Source organism: Sarcophilus harrisii, chromosome 3, assembly GCF_902635505.1.
Source record: "Sarcophilus harrisii chromosome 3, mSarHar1.11, whole genome shotgun sequence".
NCBI lineage: Eukaryota > Metazoa > Chordata > Mammalia > Dasyuromorphia > Dasyuridae > Sarcophilus > Sarcophilus harrisii.
Window position 1 is genome coordinate 535153247 of NC_045428.1, and position 19715 is coordinate 535172961.

General features: G+C 37.2%; 1 protein-coding gene across 1 annotated transcript in view; it reads right to left on the reverse strand.

Moving 5' to 3' along the window:
• Window positions 1-4319: 4319 nt before the first annotated feature.
• LOC100931217 (olfactomedin-4) overlaps window positions 4320-19715 on the reverse strand; it is a 31535-nt gene continuing 16139 nt past the window's right edge. The window contains exons 3-8 of the mRNA XM_031961485.1: window positions 14822-14890; window positions 14184-14336; window positions 12887-13147; window positions 10444-10594; window positions 8769-8928; window positions 4320-6723 (exon numbers count right to left, since the gene is read on the reverse strand). Of these exons, the coding sequence (XP_031817345.1) occupies window positions 6042-6723; window positions 8769-8928; window positions 10444-10594; window positions 12887-13147; window positions 14184-14336; window positions 14822-14890 (1476 nt within the window). The 3' untranslated portion in view covers window positions 4320-6041. The remainder of the gene's footprint in view (window positions 6724-8768; window positions 8929-10443; window positions 10595-12886; window positions 13148-14183; window positions 14337-14821; window positions 14891-19715) is intronic.

Sequence of the window (19715 nt, forward strand, 5' to 3'; positions counted from 1 at the left end):
TTGGGCAAATGGAAGCTAATGATGCCATGACCTATCAAGAAACAATAAAATAAAATAAAAAAGATAGAAAAAAATATAAAATATCTTATTGGAAAAAAATTGATCTGGAAATTAGATTAAAGAGAGATAATTTAAACATGATTAGATGACCTGAAAGCCATGATCTGGACTCAAAGCATAAAATAGGAATTGAAAAAAATCCATTGTTCACCTTTCAAAAAAGATTCCAAAGTAAAAACTCCCATAAATATCATTGTCAAATTTCACAGCTCCCAGGTGAAGAAAAAAATATTTCAAGCAAACAGAAAGAAACAATTCAAGTATCATTGAATTATAGTCAGGAAAATACAAGATTTAGTTTAGAGGGCTGAAACTATTGAGTTGATGCACTGAGGTCAGGATGCCAAGCACTTGAGGCTAAATACCAATTGGACAATACTCTATGGGCATGTGCTTGGACAATGGTCCTTCCCACTATCCTGTGCTGGCTCAATGATTGGTGTATACAGAGGATTGTAGGAGGGACTAGGGGACTAGTAAAACTAGCCAGGGTCACTCTTTGTGATAGATGAGGAAGAAGGCGGTGGCGGAGACTCTGCTTCCATCCTGTTCAATCCTGCGTCTAAAGACTGAGAATAAAAACTAAGGACTTTTGCTTATTCTGACTCCCGGATGATTCTGGGGTGTCCTGGGTGCTAGCACAATTGTCATAATTTAGCAGCAATTACATGAAAGGATCAGAGGACTTGAAATATCATAATCCAGAGAACAAAGCTAGGATTACAACCAAGAATCACCTAGTTAGCAAAACTAAGTAAAATCCTTCAAGGCAAACAACCCAAACAAACCAAGAATCAATGAAATAGAGCACTTTTAAGCATTTCTGATGAAAAGACAAGAACTGAATAGAAATTTTGACTTTCAAATATAAGACTAAGAAATATAAAAAGATAAACAGGAAAAAGAAACCATAAGGGATTCAATAAGGTTAAACTATTTGCATTCCTATATAGGATGATAAAGAGTGTAACTCCTAAGAATTTTTTTAATTATTAGGGCAATTAAAAGTAGTGTATATGGACAGAAGGCATGAATGTAATTGATAATGTGATTGACATGATGGGATGATAATCAAAAAATAAAATTAAGAGAAGAAAAAAAATATACTGTGAAAAGAGGAAAAGGAAAGATAGAATTGGGTAAATTATTTCACATAAAAGAGGTTTAAGAAAGTTTTTATAGTGAATGGGGAAGATTGAGAAGGTGGGGGGAAGTATTTGAACCTGTCTTCATTGTAATTGGCTCAAAGGAAAAAACATACATACTCAGTTGGATTTAATCTATAGAAAAGTAGGAGAAGAAGAGATTACAGAAGGGCTGGGGCTGAAAGAAGGGAAGGTGGATTGAGGCAAGAAGTAGTCAGAAGCAGAACACTTGAAGTTAAACAGGGTGAAAGGAAAAAGAAAGATAAGGAGGAAAATAGGATGGAAGTGATGAAGTACAAATGATGACATTAGTGGTAGTTGTGATGAGGTGCAAGAATTGGAGTGAGAAATCCTCTCTGATCTGAGGCTCAGGTCCAATGTGAAAGAATTTGAAAACTTAAAATCTGGGTGGCAAAAAGGGATTTATTGGCACTAAGAAGCCAGTTTGCCAGGAAGACAAACTTCTTAGTGGCAAAAAGTCCTGTTAGGAAGATAGCAAAGGTTAACACTGAGAAGAAAACATCTTCAGCAATGGGCCTAAGTACCATGCTAAATTAGATAACTGACTTAGCACCTTGTAAGAATCCTAACACACACACATATACACACACACCTCTCCTTCCCTCCCTGTCCCTCTCCTTCTCCCTCTCCCTCTCCCTCTCCCTCTCTCTTTCTCTCTCTCTCTCTCTCTAGCAGTCCCAGAATGTAAAGAGTACTAACTAGCACACCAGAGCTTGGTTCCATAGAGAACTTTTTAGCATCTTGTATTTCCTACTGTTTTGCACAGCTTTAAAATTGTTGAGGTTAGGAGAAGGGGACCTCAACAGTTTGGGATCCCAGACTGCTGTTGTGAGGTGTCTTCAAAGCAATTTGCAGGCTTGAATCCATATCCTAGTCAAAGGGCAAAGTGTTATTGCAATTACTATTGTATTACAATTACTATAGTATTACAATACTATTACTATTAGCTATCACAAAGCAGGCCTGAATTTGTAAAAAGAAATTAGCAGGGAAACAGAAGCGAGGAGGAGACATTTATCTAGCTTTTATCATTAATATCCTAATTCTATGGCTCATGGATAGGAAGGAATTTGTTTCTCAGTGATCAGCTTATCAATCAGCAATGAATTGAGAAATGGTTTTATTCACTATTATCTCTGAAGTTTGGTCTGTGGGAGTTTCTGGAGGCCAGAAGCTATCTGACTAAGGAGTGGTCAGAATCAGACAGAATTGGGTGTGGCAGTTTCCATGCAATCTATTTTGTACCAACAAACTAATAAGACTGCTCTTTTACTGAAAATTTCTGTATCACAGGATCATAAGATAATTGATTTAGAACTAGAAAGAAAGAGGAAAGGAAAGGAATAAGCATTAATGTAGCACCAACTATGGGCCAAGTACTATACTAAGCACTTTATAGATATTTTATTTTATTTTCACAATAACCCTGGGAAGTGAGTTACTCTTATTATATCAATCTTATTATATCAACAGTGGAGGAAACTGAAGTAAACAGAGGACATCCTTGCCCAGAGTCACACAGATAGTGAGTATCTCAGATGGAATTTTTAGTTTTTCTTATTCCAAATACAGTTAATTCTCTGTCTATTAGGCATTCAACTATGTGTTTTTGTTATTTAAAAATAAAACAAAGAAACAAAAAATAAATTATGCTCTCTACATAGTTAGCAGATTTTGTTAACTTCAAATCATTTGTGATTTGATCACTCTAACTTGCCTTAACATGAGTATTAGGTGACTTATTTGACATAGATGCATCAATTTTCACAATATAGTAATTAGTCTCCTGGACAGTAAAGGGAGTTGGAGCTAGTTAATAACTGGTTTGTTAGAGATAAATAAATTACTCTGAAGTCCAGCAGAGCATTCTGATGTTAATCAGTACAATTAAAGGCAAAATGATGCTTAAAAGACCAAAGATATGTTTCTTTACATTGTAAAGATGCACAAAAGAACCTAGAAGGTCTTTCCTCCTCCAGTGAGATCAAGGATTGAATAGAAACCATCAGAAAATAAGTTTAATCACTATGGGGGACCTCGTTCCCTAAAGGGTTGAAGACCACGAATAAAGACTTGACAAAAAGTTTAGGACTGATGAGGTTAGTGGCAGTCAGAGAGTTGTGGAAATCCCCTTTTGGTTGGCACACATGTTCAACATGAAAGAATTCACAAAACCTGAAGTATTAATTGTCAAAAATGGAAGTTTATTGTTGGATAGGAAGCCAGTTTTACTAAGATACTGACTTCTTTAGTGGCAAAGTCTTATTATGGAAATGGAGGCTGGCAGTACTAAAAAGAGAATGCCTTCTCAGCAGGCAGGGTCCTCGCAGCTATACCAAAGAGGCATAGCAAGCTGCTTTGAACCTTCTGCAAAGAAATGAATAAAAGGAAACTTATTTTATGTGAAGTTCTTGGCGGTGTGCTGGAGCAGCCTGAGCTGATCAGACCAGGATCTCCCAAATGAAATTGCTTTGAAGGCTTTTTGAATAGAGATCCAGCTTGTTTTAGAATAATATTGCTTCTCTATACTCCTTGGAGCCTGGGAGATCCTGATTTCTCAGATCAAAAGGAGACACAATTTCAAAATGATAATTTTAAAGGGAACACAGTTTCACTCCCCCTTCAGGATGATTTTAAAGTTAAATTTCTTTCAAAAGCTAGAACAGCTAGAAACAGGATTAATTAAATTGTAGTTGATAAGGATTAAAGATCAATGAAAAAAGTCTCCAGATCAGTTTTTTTTTTGAATCTTGCTGTTTTATTATTAGAAATATAGTAACCATTTGTAAAGGATTATGTGATTTCTTATAAAAATCATTAAGATAGACTGAACCTACCATTTAGATTTTAATGTATGAAGTAAATTGATGAATTCGGGAAATGAAATTTTTGTATAAATATCATGATGAACTTAAAATAGTTTAAATACAGTATTATGACTAGCTAAGCTTGAGCAAATATTTGTAATAAGTCAACTATATAGGTTTGAGTAAGCATTTTAACAGACTGGAATGTAACAGACATTGTCACACTTTATAACACTTTAACCAAACTGAAATGGGAAACTGAGGACTTTTTAGAATAATAAAACTCAGCACCAAGGATTTAATCATTAGGCTCTGGGAAGAACAAAGACTTTTCAACAGAAAACATTTAAGAGAGAACTGCTTAGAGAAGAACCTGCCTAATTATTTAATGGCCTGGAGATAGTGGAGAAGTCTACAAATTGCTAATCTCTATTTGTTGATTGAGAAAAGCCTGCGGTAAAACCAGGTCTTCTTAGTTATTTTCGAAACCTTTAACCCCTCTGACTTACAGGATTATTAACTTTTGAAGCAGAACAGACCCTTTTTTTTTAAAGCCAGATATTGCTTAACTAGGACCTTAGTGCCACAAAAGCTCACCTATATTCCAAAGACAAATAAAGGATTAAAGGTCAAGTTTGCCAATGATTTTAGGAGGATTAACAGGAGATGGGTGGGTGAATAGTTTCTGTAATTTTTTTTTTCTTTACCATTTAAATCATCTCTTAGCCTCTGTAAAATCAGTTTTTCCTCTCTGATACTCAGTGAGCCGATTGCCCACTTCTCCCGAGAGTCTAATAAAACTTCTGATCTTCACTTTGATATTGAGTAGTCATTTTCAGTCAGGGGTTGCCATCCCACACATATTTAACACATGTTTATAAATTCTAATAATAATTTTCAGTTGGGGATGGGGAGGGAGCATAAGTGACTGAAAAAACATGTTAACTTTTCACTCTTTGTTCAGACCAGAAGACTTATTAGCACAAATGTTACTTTCCAATAGGTAGTCACTTACCCAGAATACAGACTGAATGTTTAGGAGGGAGAGCCTATCAGGTATTTGAAAATCCAACCATTTACTTAGAAATCCCTAGGCAAGGAAGATCTGATATCCTCCTCCCTCCTCATCCTCACAAGGTCCAAAAAGGTGTTTCTGTATATATAGGAGGCATTTTTGGTAACATTATTTTGAAATACAGAGAGCAGTACAGTGGAGAATTTCCAGTGAAGTACTCCCCTGGAATTACTCTCAGAAACTTCATTTTCTCCTTTGTAAAATATAGGTAATGACAATTTAATTGCCTTACACACAATGAGTGCTATAGGGCTATTGTAAGGAAGCACAGCATAGTATATCAGCATGGTACAGTCATTCTAGAACTGTGGGCTGTGATTGTTATCCTGATTACAGAAAGTGACTTTATATATCATCTACTTTCACATTCACCCGCATCAACCTAGACCCTAGAATTCTAAATGCAAGAACTACAGATTCTAGATTCACATATCCTAGAATTGTAGACCATAAAATTATAGATTCACAGTTTATCAGACCCAAAAGTGAGACAACCACATTGATTACTGAAAAATAATGGCTTAAATTTTATTGAATTTTAAAGAAGTTAAAGAATTCTTTCTTCTCATTTATGGAAGATAGGTAGTCTAATATGTGTTATCTCCATCTAATAACAACTAGCACTTACCAAGAGAGTATAGAACAATGCCTGGGTAAAAGGAAGGCTTCCTGACACCAAAAGCAGCACTTTTACAGAGCTCAGACTAGAGCTATAAGGAGCCTGAAGAGGATACTTAAATCTAGTGATCTCCTTGACTAATTGCTATGTCCCTTGACTATTTGATTTTGAATAAGTAACTTGATTTGATCAATATTCTCTAGTCACCAAGGTGCAGGGAGAGAGAAGAACCAAAAAGGAGATGCAAAGACTGAGATTTCCTAGGGCTTTTCCCCACCTCAATCCCTAAACTCTGGGACCTAAACTTTTATTCCCTATGTGCCCTTGGGCCCTGCCTTTGCACCTTTGGCAGATGATAGTGTTTGAGACCTCTGGAAAACAAGGTCATACATGACAAGATAGCCATCATTATAGACATAAAGTTTTCGATCCAAGGGGCTATAGTTGATGCTCTGCAGTGTCTCAAGCATTTTGTCCAGAAGGATACTGAGGTGGTACTCCTGCCCAGTGTTAGTGTCAAAGGCATAGAATATCTCCTCCTGGCGGGTACTCAAGGAACGCAGTGCATAAAGGACTCCACAGGCCATGAAAGTTCCAGATACCACTGGCTTGTATTGTCCTGTCCGCCAGGTCTTCTCCACAGCAAGGGTGCTAGCATTGAGTTGGCTCACCACCAGATTACCCTTGTTCTCCTCTGTGGAGTACACTACCCATAACCCCTTCTCATCCCCAGCAAAGTCCAAGTCTTTCCAAGGCACACCAGCATATGAAAATCGATTATTATAAGTAGCTCCAGGTAGGGGCTGGCGAAGTACCAGGGTGTTGGTGGCCAGGTCCACTTTGGCCATGTCACCAGTGCCATAGTAATTAAAATACATGAAGTTTTTGTAGACTGTATTGCCACTCCCATCCCCATAACCCATCTTCCATTCCTTATAGTCCTTGAACAGTACTAGGTCATCATAAGACTGATGTAGACGGTAGTAGTCAAAATACCTTGGGAAAGGTACAAAGTAGAAAAAAAAAGATTATTACTGGATACAAGCACTAAATGACTAGGTCTGTTGAACTTCTCCTCCCTTCTCAAGCCTATTAAATCCTTTTCTACATTCAAGACCAGACCAGATGGAGGCTAGCAACCTCCTCTCTGACTACTGTAGCACATATAGATGTCTCTTTTCTTGAACACCTTCCTGTAAAACTTGAACTCTCCACTAGAATATGCCAGAATCATAAAACTTAGAATTAAAAAAAAACATAGAGGTCATTTAATCTAACACCTCATAAAGATGAGAAAATCAAGACTCAGGAGAGTGAACTAACTTCATTGGGTAATAACATTTAGATTTGGAAGGGATCTTCCAGTCATTAATTATTGAAAAATCATATCATTTTACATATGAAGAAACTCAAGCAGAATTGTGTCTTGTACACAACTAGTCGCAGTTACTAGTAAGGCTTTGAGAAGGGAATTATATCTGCCTGATTCCAGGTCTAAAAAAATCAATTCACTGGGCCTTTTGGTTGTCTTTTTGAAGCTCCCCACAGGATTATATACACTTTTATATAGACAATACATGATATAATGGAAAGAACTCTGTAATTGTAACAATAATGGATTCTAATTCTAGCTTTGTGATTTTGAGCATGTTCTTTCTCTTTAAGTCTCAGGCTCCTAATCTATAAAATAGAGAAAAACAATACTTAAACCACTTAATAGGATTATAGTGACTGAACTTTTACATAAACTTTAGGGTGTTATAGAAATGAATAATTACATTTTTATCTAATTCAGATAGGTTGCAAAGATTAAGATTTTTGGTCTGAAGAAACCAAGAAAAGGGATAAGAGGATCCAAGTATATAAAAAGAAGTGAATGATATATTCTCCAAACTGTAGAGATGGCAACCACAATCTCCTGAGAGTGGGAAATAGGTAGTTTGTGTTGAATAATTAAGGTGCACAAGTTGTCTCTTTCAATAGAATGTCAGTTTCTTGAGGACGAAAAAGTGTCTTTAAATTTTTCCCCTTATATCTTTCTTTATTAAAATGGTGCCTGGCACCTAGAAGAATCTTGATAAATAAATACGTATTGGTATTTATTAGGCAAATAGTTGATTGTCCAAGTTTACAGACACAGATAAATAATAGCAGGTAGGATTGGAGCTCTGGGTCCAAACCCAGTGTTCTTTTCTCTAGCATGACAAGGACATCATTAGACTGCTATTGCAATAAGAATTTGCCCCTGGGCACTGAGGTAGCATAGTAGATAGAACACTTGGATTCAGGGAAATTTGATTTCAAAATCCAGCTACAGGTATTTATTAGCTCTGTAGTCCTGGAAAAATCGTCTAACATTTGTCTGCCTTTCTTCATCTGCAAAATGGGGATAATAGAATCTACCTCCTAGAGCTGTGAGAATAAAATTAAATAATATTTGTAAAGTTTTTTGCAAGTCTTAGAGTGCTACAAAACTGTTGTTGCTGATATGAGTGATTTTATGACAATTTATAATAACAATATGTTAAGGTATAGACAGTAAAGTGGGATCTGGATAGTGGGACAGAAACACCCTCATGCCTGAAATCATGCATGGCTTCTGGATGCTCTGAAGTAATATGAAGATTGACTACCTAACAGAGATATTATAAGGAACGTGCTAGTTTAGCTATAAAATGGAATGTCAGTCAGTGCTGTTATTAGCACCAGGTGATAAGAAGCAGTAGGTCTAGGACTCAGCCTTTCCCCACACACACCTTGTCTTGGCGTCACAGTATGTATGTATGTGAGACAGACAGACAGACAGACAGAGAGAGAGGGAGAGAGAGACAGAGACAAAGAGAGAGGGGGACAGAAAGAGACACAGAGAGAGACAGACAGACAGAGACAGAAAGGGAGAGACAGAGAGAGACAAAGAGAGAAAGCGAGACAGAAAGAGAAGAGAAAGAGACAGAGACAGAGACAGAGAGACAAAAAGAGACAAAGACAGAGAAAGAACATGAGGTGGAGTGGTGGGGTGTTGCACTTTCTAGGTGGCTTACCTGCCATCAGAACGAAGTGGGGCCACCCAGTAGAGAGAGGAAGTGAGATTGAGTCCAGTGTCACGACCCCAGGCACCAGCCTTGTAGTAGAACCCACGCCAGTTGAGTTGGACAACAAGGGGACGACTGACACTTAGCAAGGTGCCATGGGCACAGGAGCCTAGGAAAATGGAGAACATTATGTAGATCCCTAAAGTGGCACAAAATGTACAGAGGTACTAGCTGCACATGCTTCCCTCTTCCAACATTTTGGGGGATTTGAGGAGGGATGGGGATTGAGTCTAATTCCTAGGAAATGGGAGAAAAGGTGTTCTTTTCATTGTACAACCAACAGAGATCCAAGGGTACTGGGAAAGAATTCTCAGAGTGTGTTTTATTTGCAACCATCAATATCCTTACTCACATTTAGATTTTACTTTAAGATTTACAGAATTACTTTCCCATAATAACACATAGAAAGTGTACTGTATGGAAAGTCAGAAGAAACCCTGGCTCAAAATCCAAGCTCTGACACTTAGAAGCTGCAAAACTAGCTAATAATTTAAGCCCTGAGTCTCAGTTTCTTCATTTAAAAATGGGGATAACAAATAGTATCTGAACTGTGTAATTAACAAGGTTTTGTAAGGGAAGCATTTTGTTAAACATGAACTGGCAGAGAAAGTCATTGCTGCTATTTCTTGGAGATCCATTTTGTGCACTGTTGATATGAGAATGACTGTACAAAAAGTTGTTTGTGTATGAGTTTCTACTAATATGAATGTAAGTTTGTGTCAGTGTGCATGTTGGTGTCACATAATATGTATCCAGCACTTAGCACAGTGGCTGGCATATAATAGGCACTCAATATGTGTAAAGTCATGGAGCCATAAGAAGAAAGGCCCAAGTTCAAGTCCAGCATCAGATAATTACTAGATATGTGACCCTGGGAAAGTCAATTAAGGATGGGTACCTTAATTTCCTCACCCATAAAAAGGGGAAATAATGTCACATAACTTAACAGGGTTATTGTGAAGATCAAATAAAATAGTATTTGTAAAGCACTTAGTATAATTCCTAATATATAATAGATGATTAAAAAATGTTTGTTTCCTACCCTTAGTCCCTAAAATTAAGCTTTTTAAAAATTATTTTTTAGAGGAAAACACGTAGAGATATATGTCTCTCTCTATATATGTGTATATGTGTGTTGGGGATGACTGTGACTGAATGTGTAAGCAAATCATGTCATTTTAGAGAGGTGACCTGGGAATCAGAGAGATAGGAGTTTTCAAGTACCATCTTTGACCCATATTGATTTCATGACCCTGGGCTACTCACAACCTCTCAGCATTCCAAGGCTTCTCTCTAAAATCCCTAGTTATATAGAAAATGGAGAATTATATTACTTGTTTATTAGGAGCTCAATAGCTCAATATGACAGTAAAATCTCAGATTTAGTAACAAGTGAATACCCAAATGAGTGAATAAATGAATAGAAATAAAAACAAATGAGATAGTATGGAACTTTGTCCCTCAGTGGCAGTCTATAGAATTAACAAATATATAATCTAAATTTTCAGCTTGAGTTTTACTAAAGAGCATCCTTTGCTAAGAGTGGGTGGGATGGATGTAAAAGCAGAGAAAAATGCCCTGAACTTCGAGACTAAGCGCAATATGGATATGATGGAACACTCACCAGAAGAAAGATTCTGGGTTTGAAGGTCAGGATTCTGTTTCTCACAGTCACTCAACTGGCTTTCCAAAGCACTCAACTTGTGGAGAGTGGTCCGTAAGTTGTCTTCTTGTGAATTGACCAAATATTGTAGTATGATGCTAGCATTTTGCACCTAGATAGAAGAGGAGGGAGTTGGAGTCAAGAAATCTTCTGTAATTATTCCTGTCTTCTCTTAGGCAAAGAAGAGTATGGTACATTAAAAAAAGTCCTAGAATTGGAATAAAATGAATTCAAGTTCTAACATTTACTAATACTTAGAATTTAACTTCTAACATTTACGTCTCTGAAATTGCACAAGTTCTATTTTAAGTCCTAGTCTTTAGTTTCCTCATGCAGAAAATGCAAGGGTAGAAATAGATCATCTTTAAAGATCTATGTTATGAATTACAGAAGGAAAAAATGTAGAGGTCCCCTGGACAGAAAATCTTGTTTTCCCGATAGAGAAATTGAAGTGACCTAGAGGCAGATACTTGGTTACTTTCTCAGGTCACAAGGTTCATGAAAGATAGCCAGGTCTCTTCCCAATCAGACCAATTCTCTTTGCTTTTCCTCACTACAATTATTGTTCTCAGACTTTTTCTTTCCTAATATACTTAACAATTGAATTCATATTGATTCAGTTTGAGTGGTCCCAATTCCTGGTGGTCAAGAGATTAGTGGCATTAAGAGAGTTGTTAAGAATCCCCTTTAAATAGACCTCAGGCTTTAGGAGTGAAAGAATTCACTCATTCTTGAATTATTAGTTGCAAAATGAAAGTTTATTGTTGGATAGAAATCAGTTTATCAGGAGACTGATTTCTATAGTGGCAGATCTATTGAAAAATGGAGTTTTGCACTGAGAGTGCTTCTCAGTGGACATGAAGATCCCGGCAGCTGAGAGAGTTACCTAGGTCCATCTGCAAAGACCTTAGTTGAAGGAAGCTGTGATAAATGAATATATTGGTGGGGACTGGGACAGCCTAAGCAAATCAGACCAGGTGGGGATCTGGGACAGCCTGAATCTCCTATTGAAAGTAACAACACTTCAAAGCTGTGCTTTTTCATCAGAATTTCTAATTGAATCAAAGGCCCTGGCATCCCCGAAAGATAACTTATCTGGGGGGATATGCCTTCCCCAGGAATGGTTGAGACTCTGAAAAGGATCACAGATCAAAAGGAAATACAGTTTCTTAAAGGGATCATAACCTGTTTCATCATGAGTTACTACCTGACTCATTAAGTCAGATCTCCTTAACTAGACTGTGAGATAATTAGGTAGGGAGTAGAGAATATGATGGATCCTTCCCTTAAATCTGCCACAGGCTAACTTACATTAATGATTTTCTTGAACTCTCTGGGATGGAGAGAAGTAGTTGTGCACTTAGTGGAGGAAAAGGCAATACTCTAACTTTCTCAGGTTAGGTTGGGCACAATGTTCTTCTCCCTACCATAGCAGCTTGAAGAGAGAGTATAGACTTACCACCTGCCACCTACTCTATCTCCTAAGACCTTTTAAGGCCACATTGTTCTGGTTTGGCTTATCTATTTATGATTTCTTGATTCTACTTTGGATATCTGGCCTAATTCCCCTAGAAAAATGGATTTCTGCCTGATTAGATGGTTTCTCCTTCCTGAGATATTCTACTGTTTAAGTAATAGATTAAATGATTCCAGACAACCGTCTACTAATCTCCCCATCCACAGAAAGAAAATGGTGATATAGGAGGCCCAGGTATGTGTCCAAAAGAGTGATAACATGAATGGGAAAAGGGAGTAAAATTTAATAAAATGGAGGGCATGATATTATGGAAACTGGATAAGAAATATAATATAGGAGGAAGGCATAGTAAATTGTGACATGTGATATAGAGATATGACACATGGAATACATATTACTAGGAAATGCAATATAGGGTGATTGACACCATGATTTGATCCCAGTTATTACAGTAGGGATAAGAGATCATAAGTTATCATGAAACTGTGGGATTGGTAGCAGAAAGGGGTTTTAGAAATCATAGAGTCTTTCATTTAACAAGTGAAGAAATTGAGCTAAGAAGAAGTGAAATAATGCGTTTAAGTCATATCTGGTACTAAGTAGTAGAGTTGTGCTTGAAACCCAGATCCCTTGACTATTGGGTGTCTTATGATATTGGGTGATATGGATTATATTAGATGAGGATTCATAAGGTGTGTAAAGATGTGTTATATGTAAGTATGTGATGTAGAGGGGATGTCATATAAGGATATGCTGTAGAGAATGATATCAAAGTGTAGGATATGAGTGATATCAAGTAAAGTATATACTTTATAGGAGTATGTAAAATGGGGGAGGAGAAAATGATATGGAAAGTGAGTATCTGATATCACATTTAGCAGAGGCAACAAGTGTTGAAGAGAGTGCTAAGGATATGGTTTGCCTTACCTGTCCATGGACCCTTTGGAGGGTGCTATCATTACTGTTGCCTTTTCCCATCACCCTTGCCTGGGCTTTGAGTTGGGTCAGCAGCTTCTCTGCTTCTAACAGCTGCCACCTAAGGTTTTCCCACTGATGATCAATAGAGGGGTAGGAGGTGTGGCCAGACTCAGACTCTGATTCAGAATCCTGTTGTCTCCATTCTAGGTGCTGGATGAGCTCTAGCATTGTCTTCTCTTGGGCCCTGATGGCCTGAGTGTGCTCATCCATCTGGCAAAAAGGAAAGGAGATGGGGTAGCAAAAGAAAAAAAGGAAGAAATGGAGAAAAATGTAGAATTAAAAAGAGGAATGTAGGTTAACACTATCCTCTCTTTTCCTGGCAACATGGGTTACTTCCCTACTTCCCTCTAATGTCACTATCAAAAATTGATTGGTTTCACTAAATATTTTTTCTTGTTCTCTTTTTAAACTTTTAAAAAATAAATGATAGCTCTCAGGGAGGGAAAAGATAATGCAAAAAAATTTTTAAAAGATATAAAATAAAACATAATATATAAAATCTATTTTCAGCATTATCATTTATCCCAGATCAACCCATTCTGTCCTTTCTGTCTCAAAACTTTTATTGTCTTCTTTCCTATCACCAACAGCATAAGGTAAAGTAACCAGGTATTGAAACTATTTCCTAATCTTATATTCTACTGATACAGAGAACCAAACTGGCCAGCCTATGCTATCCTTATATGTAATATTTCTTTTTAGTTTGATAAAGGATTTTTAAAGTCATTTCTAGTTCACCCAATGAACACCTATCTTCCTAATAAGATACAACTTCCCAAAGATCAATCCCTGATTCTCCTATAAGCATTATTCTGAAATCTGGAGCCTATATAGAATGTAACTGGAGAGACCCTGTTTGCCCCCCTTTCCCTTCCTAATCAAAAAGCTTAAATTATCCAACATTCAAACTTCTTTCCCTAAGAACCTTCCTCAAAGGTTCCATACTAGAAAATATATCTTTAATCTTTTGGCTTAATGGATAAACCACAGAATTTAACCTTAGATTAGTACTGCCCATCAGACTGGGATATGTTGGAAGGCAGAACCCTGTCTCCTCCCTCTGGGTCCAGGATCCAGGTCTCCTCTAGACCAGGAGGTCACCAAGGACCAAACTATGTCTTCTCCCTCTTTTGTTCCTCCCTTTTTAGGGCCTAACTTTCAATCCAACTCAGCACCATGGAAGATGGTAATTAATGCACCCCAGCACCTCCTTCTGGAATTCCCTCTGCTCCTGTAGGAAACTTACTTTGGAAAGCTCCAACTCATACTTCTTCACAAGCTCTTCTGCAGTATTCTGTAGCTTTTCTATTTGCTGCAGGGGAATGAGGCTATTGGGAAGATAGATCACACAGACACAGTTACCTTGTTCATCAATGGAGCCTGCCACATTGCTCACCTTCTGAAATGGCAAGGATGTTATAGCATAAGTTTATTTTATATATATGTGTATATATATATATACATACATATATATATATGAAACAGCAAATTCTATTAATAGATTTGCAGTTTCATATGCAAGCATTTAAAAAATAATACTGTTTTATTTATCATTAATAAAAATCATAAGTAAAAAAATAAAATAAAAATATAAATGGAAGTGTGTCATAGGATACGAAAAGATGCTGTAAGGCATAAGGAAATATGATGATATGGGACCAGAAATGATGGAATGGGAGAGGGCATGATAGAAGTTGGGGATAATTCTTTTTCCAAGGTCTCTGGCAGGGTCCCTGAGAATCCATGTTTTTCTTTCAATTAGTCATCTATCCATCTATCTACAAATAGAAGGTTGAAAGGTAGACTAAGGACTTGGCAATATAGATAGAAGAAGCAGTAGTTCCTTATTCTAGGTCCTGCATGAAAAATTTCCTTAATTCCTACCTTGTATATTGTCTGGAGCTGATCCAGACCATTGACTGTGCCATTGTGAATGTCTGTTAATGTCTTGACCTATAAGGGGAAGAAGCAAACTAGTTGAAAACTGCTTTTTAGAAATATGAGTAGAAACCTCCCTCTCTTTAAAAGGGAATTCCACTTTTCTGTTTCTCTCAAACCTGAAGGATCAAGTCCTCTCCACCTCTTAAAAATACACAAATATAACAATAATTTATAAATTAGCATCATAGATTTTTGAGCTAGAATGAACCTTAGAGATAAATCTAGACAAGGAATTCTTAACCTTTCTTGTGTTATAGACTTCTCTATGAGTTTGGTGAATACTGTAGACATCTCCTCAGAATAATGTTTTTAAGTGAAAAAAAATACACAGGGTTAAAAAACAAACCAATTATATTGAAATTCAGTCATCAAAACATTACAAAAGTATCTTCACTGATCCAGCTAAGATATCTCTGATCTAGAGCAATCCCTTCATTTTATACATGGGGAGATCAAAGGCAAGGGACCATATTCACAGAGCAAAGCACCCAATTCCTAGAAATTCCTTATTGTCCTGGAGCCTTCTCTAATTAAGCCTAAAGAGTCTTCTCTTCCTAGCCTATGTCTTTTCTCAGAAGGTTACCAATTAATGGAACCGTTCATTAAGTAAATCAAGAATAATAGAACTTTGGAGTAGAAGTCAGAAAAGAGCTGCTCTGCCTCTGACATTTATTCTCTCTATTTCATCTCTAAGTTCCTTTTACTCCTAACATTCTATGGGCCTAGGATTCTCTCCTTTCCTTACCCACCCCATCTCCTTACCTCAGGACGGCTAGACAGCCCCATGGGCAATAGCAGCCCTAGGAAGAAAGCTGAAGAGCAGTGCATTTGCTCTGTGGATATAAGGGCCAAGTGGCTATGATGGAACAGGGGTTCCTACAAGTGCCTTTTATCCTGATCTTGGGGGAGGAGAAGGAAGGTAGATTGATCCTTGAGCTTTTGATAATCCCTAGGAGAGAAAAGGGTGTGGGGTGAGACATTCTTCCCATACATCTAGGGCCCAGGTGATAGAGCCAGGGGACCAAGGTGATAGAAACCCCAGGAATTAGGGAACTTCCTTAACATGTTGGGTCTTATCTGTCAAGACAATCTAATTCTACCCTTATTCTTGCCAGGCCCTTCTTGCTAAACAGATTAAAGTGAACCTGAGCCACTTCTCTCCTGCCCTGCCCCACTGGGGGTAACTCTTTTCAGAGAGGATTAGGACCAGAACGGGGCCCCATAAACAGACCTGCAACCCAATCTGTATTTCTGGGACAACAGTATGTTTCCAGCCCACTGCCTGAGGTGTGTCAGAAGCTATAAGATATTTGGCAGATTTGAGGTAGAGAGATCTATCTCTGGGAGTATTGCTTCAATGTATGTATTTTCAACATAGGTCTTGATATAGATTCTGGACACTCCTGTCTGACTTCTGCATCTCCATTTATACATTTCTCCTCAGTATTCCCTATCTGGCCCTTTAGCTCCGATTTCTAAGTTGTTCAGCTCTCTCCAAGTCTAATTTCTCTGGGCATCATTTTTCAGGATCTAAGATCACCAACCTTTCCAGGACCCTTTCATAATTTTGGTAGTCTTGAATTCCTCAGTATTGATTTTATGTAATTTTCCAATCTGTCTCTCTGAAGCTCTGCTACAGGTCAGAGATACTGGTAAAGAATCTTTTTATGTTCACCTAGGAGACATTGCCACTACTCTGAGACAGGTTCTCATCACATCACACCTGGACTATTGTAATCACCTACATTGGATTCCTTGCTTCAAGTGCCCATTGCAGTTTATTTTCCTCTCTACTATTAAATTGTCTTCTTAAAGTCAAATTGATCATCTTACAATATGAGTTTAACCCATTCCTTTAGTCAATAAACTGTAGAGACTTAAAGGTTAAATATTAAAATCTTCTTTTTGACTTCTAAATGCCTTCATATTCTGAACTTTTTCTTTTCTGTCACCATATGATTTTCTCCTTTTCATATACTCCATGATTCACTGACCCTGACCTCCTTACTATTGTTAATAGAACAGGATACTTTTCTCCCAACTCTGGGCATTTTTATTATGTATCCCCCCTCCCTGAAATTCTCTTTTTTCTTATCTGTCTCCTGGTTTCTTTAGCATCCTTCAAGACTCTCTTCTACAACCTTTATGATCCCCCTTGATGCTAATGCCTTCCCTCTACTAATTATTTCTAATTTATCCTTTATATACCTTGCTTATACATTGCTGTTTGTGCAAACTCTAAGTTCCTTGAGATTAGGGACTGATTTTTGCCTTTATTTATATCTTCAACACTTCATATCGCTCCTGACCCATAAAAGATCTTAATAAAGGCTTTTTCATTCATTTCTACTTTTTCACCCCTCACTTACACAACAGCTTTTGGCATCCTTCTCTTCTTGGATTTAGGCCATTTAATATTCAATAAAGAAATATTCAAGTGAACTATGCCCAAAGGGCTATCAAAATGTGCATACCCCTTGACCCAGAACTGTTTCTACTGGGTCTGTATTTCAAAAAGATCATAAAGGAGGAAAAGGGATCCACATGTGCAAAAATGTTTGTGGCAGCCCTTTTTGTAGTGGCAAGAAACTGGAATAGCTGAATAAATTGTGATATATGAATGTTATGGAATATTATTGTTCTGTAAGAAACAATGAGCAGGATGATTTGAAAGGCCTGGAGAGACTTACATGAAATAATACTAATAAAATGAGTAGACCAGGAGATCATTGTACACAGCAACAATGATCAACTCTGATGGACATGACTCTTTTCAATAAGGAGATGATTCAGACCAGTTCCAATGATCTTGTAATTATGAGAGCCATCTAGAGAGAAGACTATGGGAACTGAGTGTGGATCACAACATAGCATTTTTATTCTTTTTGTTGTTGTTTGTTTGCATTTTATTTTCTTTCTCAATTATTTCCTTTTTGATTTAATTTTTCTTGTACAGCAAAATAATTGATATATATGTATGTACATATGGGATTTAACATATATTATACCATGTTTAACACATATTGGATTACTTGCTATCTAGGGGAGGAGGTGGGAGGAAGAGGAGGAGAAATTGGAACACAAGGTTTTGCATGGGTTAATGCTGAAAAATTATCCTTGCATACCTTTTGAAAGTTAAAAAGTTTTAATAAAAAATAAATATCCAAATAACTGATGGGTAGCTCCTAAGGCTCTCAAGAGCCTGAGAATGATCCATAGACACCACCTTTCCCCACAATTACACTTAATATGCATGCCAGAGATCATGGATCAATGCTGGGACCTAGATATCATCATCCAGGTACCAATGGCTGGAACAGGGATATGATAACAATCTATGGGATCTCTGAGTGTGATTTTAGAATAGCTAAGAGAAAGTCTTGTGTTCTCTTCTAAGCCAGGGGAATATGACATTGAAAATAAGGAAATAAGTTCACTTTCTCACAGTCTTTCAACCTTTAGAGAGTAGCAACTCTCCCAGAAACTTAATCCTAAAAAGGTCTATTTACCAGGTCTACTTCCTATCCTCCCACTGAAAGTCAACAAGTCTATTTTTAGAAATTACTTGACTTTTCCAGATATCGCCTCTTTTGGAACTCTTAATAATAAGAGAAGGATGTTCAACTGATAGCAGCTCAGAAGGGAAGAGATTTTAGAAGTCATTTAATTTAACCCCATCAGAAATATGTATTCATTAGACACCATCCCTGACTAGTGACATGAAAACTACCTAGGTTTATGGAGACTTGTTGAAGAGAGCTCACTAGTTCCTGCTGCAATCTAATTGCAGCTGAGAGTAGCTGTCATTATTAGTAAAGTGCTTCCTTAAATCTGCTTCCCTGATGCTGTTGTCTTGATATAAAGCCTTCATTAATTTTCTAAAGGATTTTGCTTCTGGTAACCCTATGAATTTTAAATAACAAATAGTAAATCTTATAAAAACACATTAAGTATTTAAAGCCTAAAAGTAATTGCAGATCCTGGTCTCTGTTTTAAGATAAAAGGAGGAGACTTCATCTCCCATTTTCTCTTCTTTCAATTTATGACTTTTCTGGGGAATCATTCTTACCCATGTCCTTTGACTCTTTCTTCTTCAGAATAATACTTCTTGGCAGTTTCCTTCTATCTTAGCTTTCCACCATCTTCCTTCTGAAAAATGGGCCTTAGGCAAGACAATGGTATTACAGGCTTTAATGGAGTATCATCAATTGAACACATGACTCAAGGTCCATTTCCATCTCAGAAGAATCTTTAGACTAGGCTGTGGAGTGGATATCTGCTTGTCTGTACCAAGGAAACTCATTGAAAGTCAGCTTGCAGAATAACTAGCTGGCATGTTGTACAGAGAGCTGGGCCTAAAAGTTGAATCTGAATCCTATTTCAGGTACTTACTAACAAAGTAACCATGGAAAAGTCAATTAGCTTGTTTGTGTGTCAGTTTTCCCATCTATAAAATGAGGGGTTTTAACTTGATGGTCCCTTGAACTTAATTCCCACCAGCTCCAAAGAGATGATCCTATGAACTCCTAATACTGGGATATATACTTAGGTCCATATTCCTGTCAGTTATCATCTGTGAAGACTGGGGACAATGTTCTTGGCAGTTGGAATAACTTGTGCTTTTTAGAAGTTGAGAAAACTATCATTTGGTTGGAAGGGAAAGGGAATTTCATTATGTAAGTAGTTGAAAAATGGCAGCTACATGGTACAGTAGATACAGCATTGTACCTGGAGTTAAGAAGGCCTGAGCTCAAATATGGCATGTTTAGATGGACATGAAATAACAATGAAATGAGTAGAAACAAGAGAACGTTGTCTACAGTAACAATAATATTGT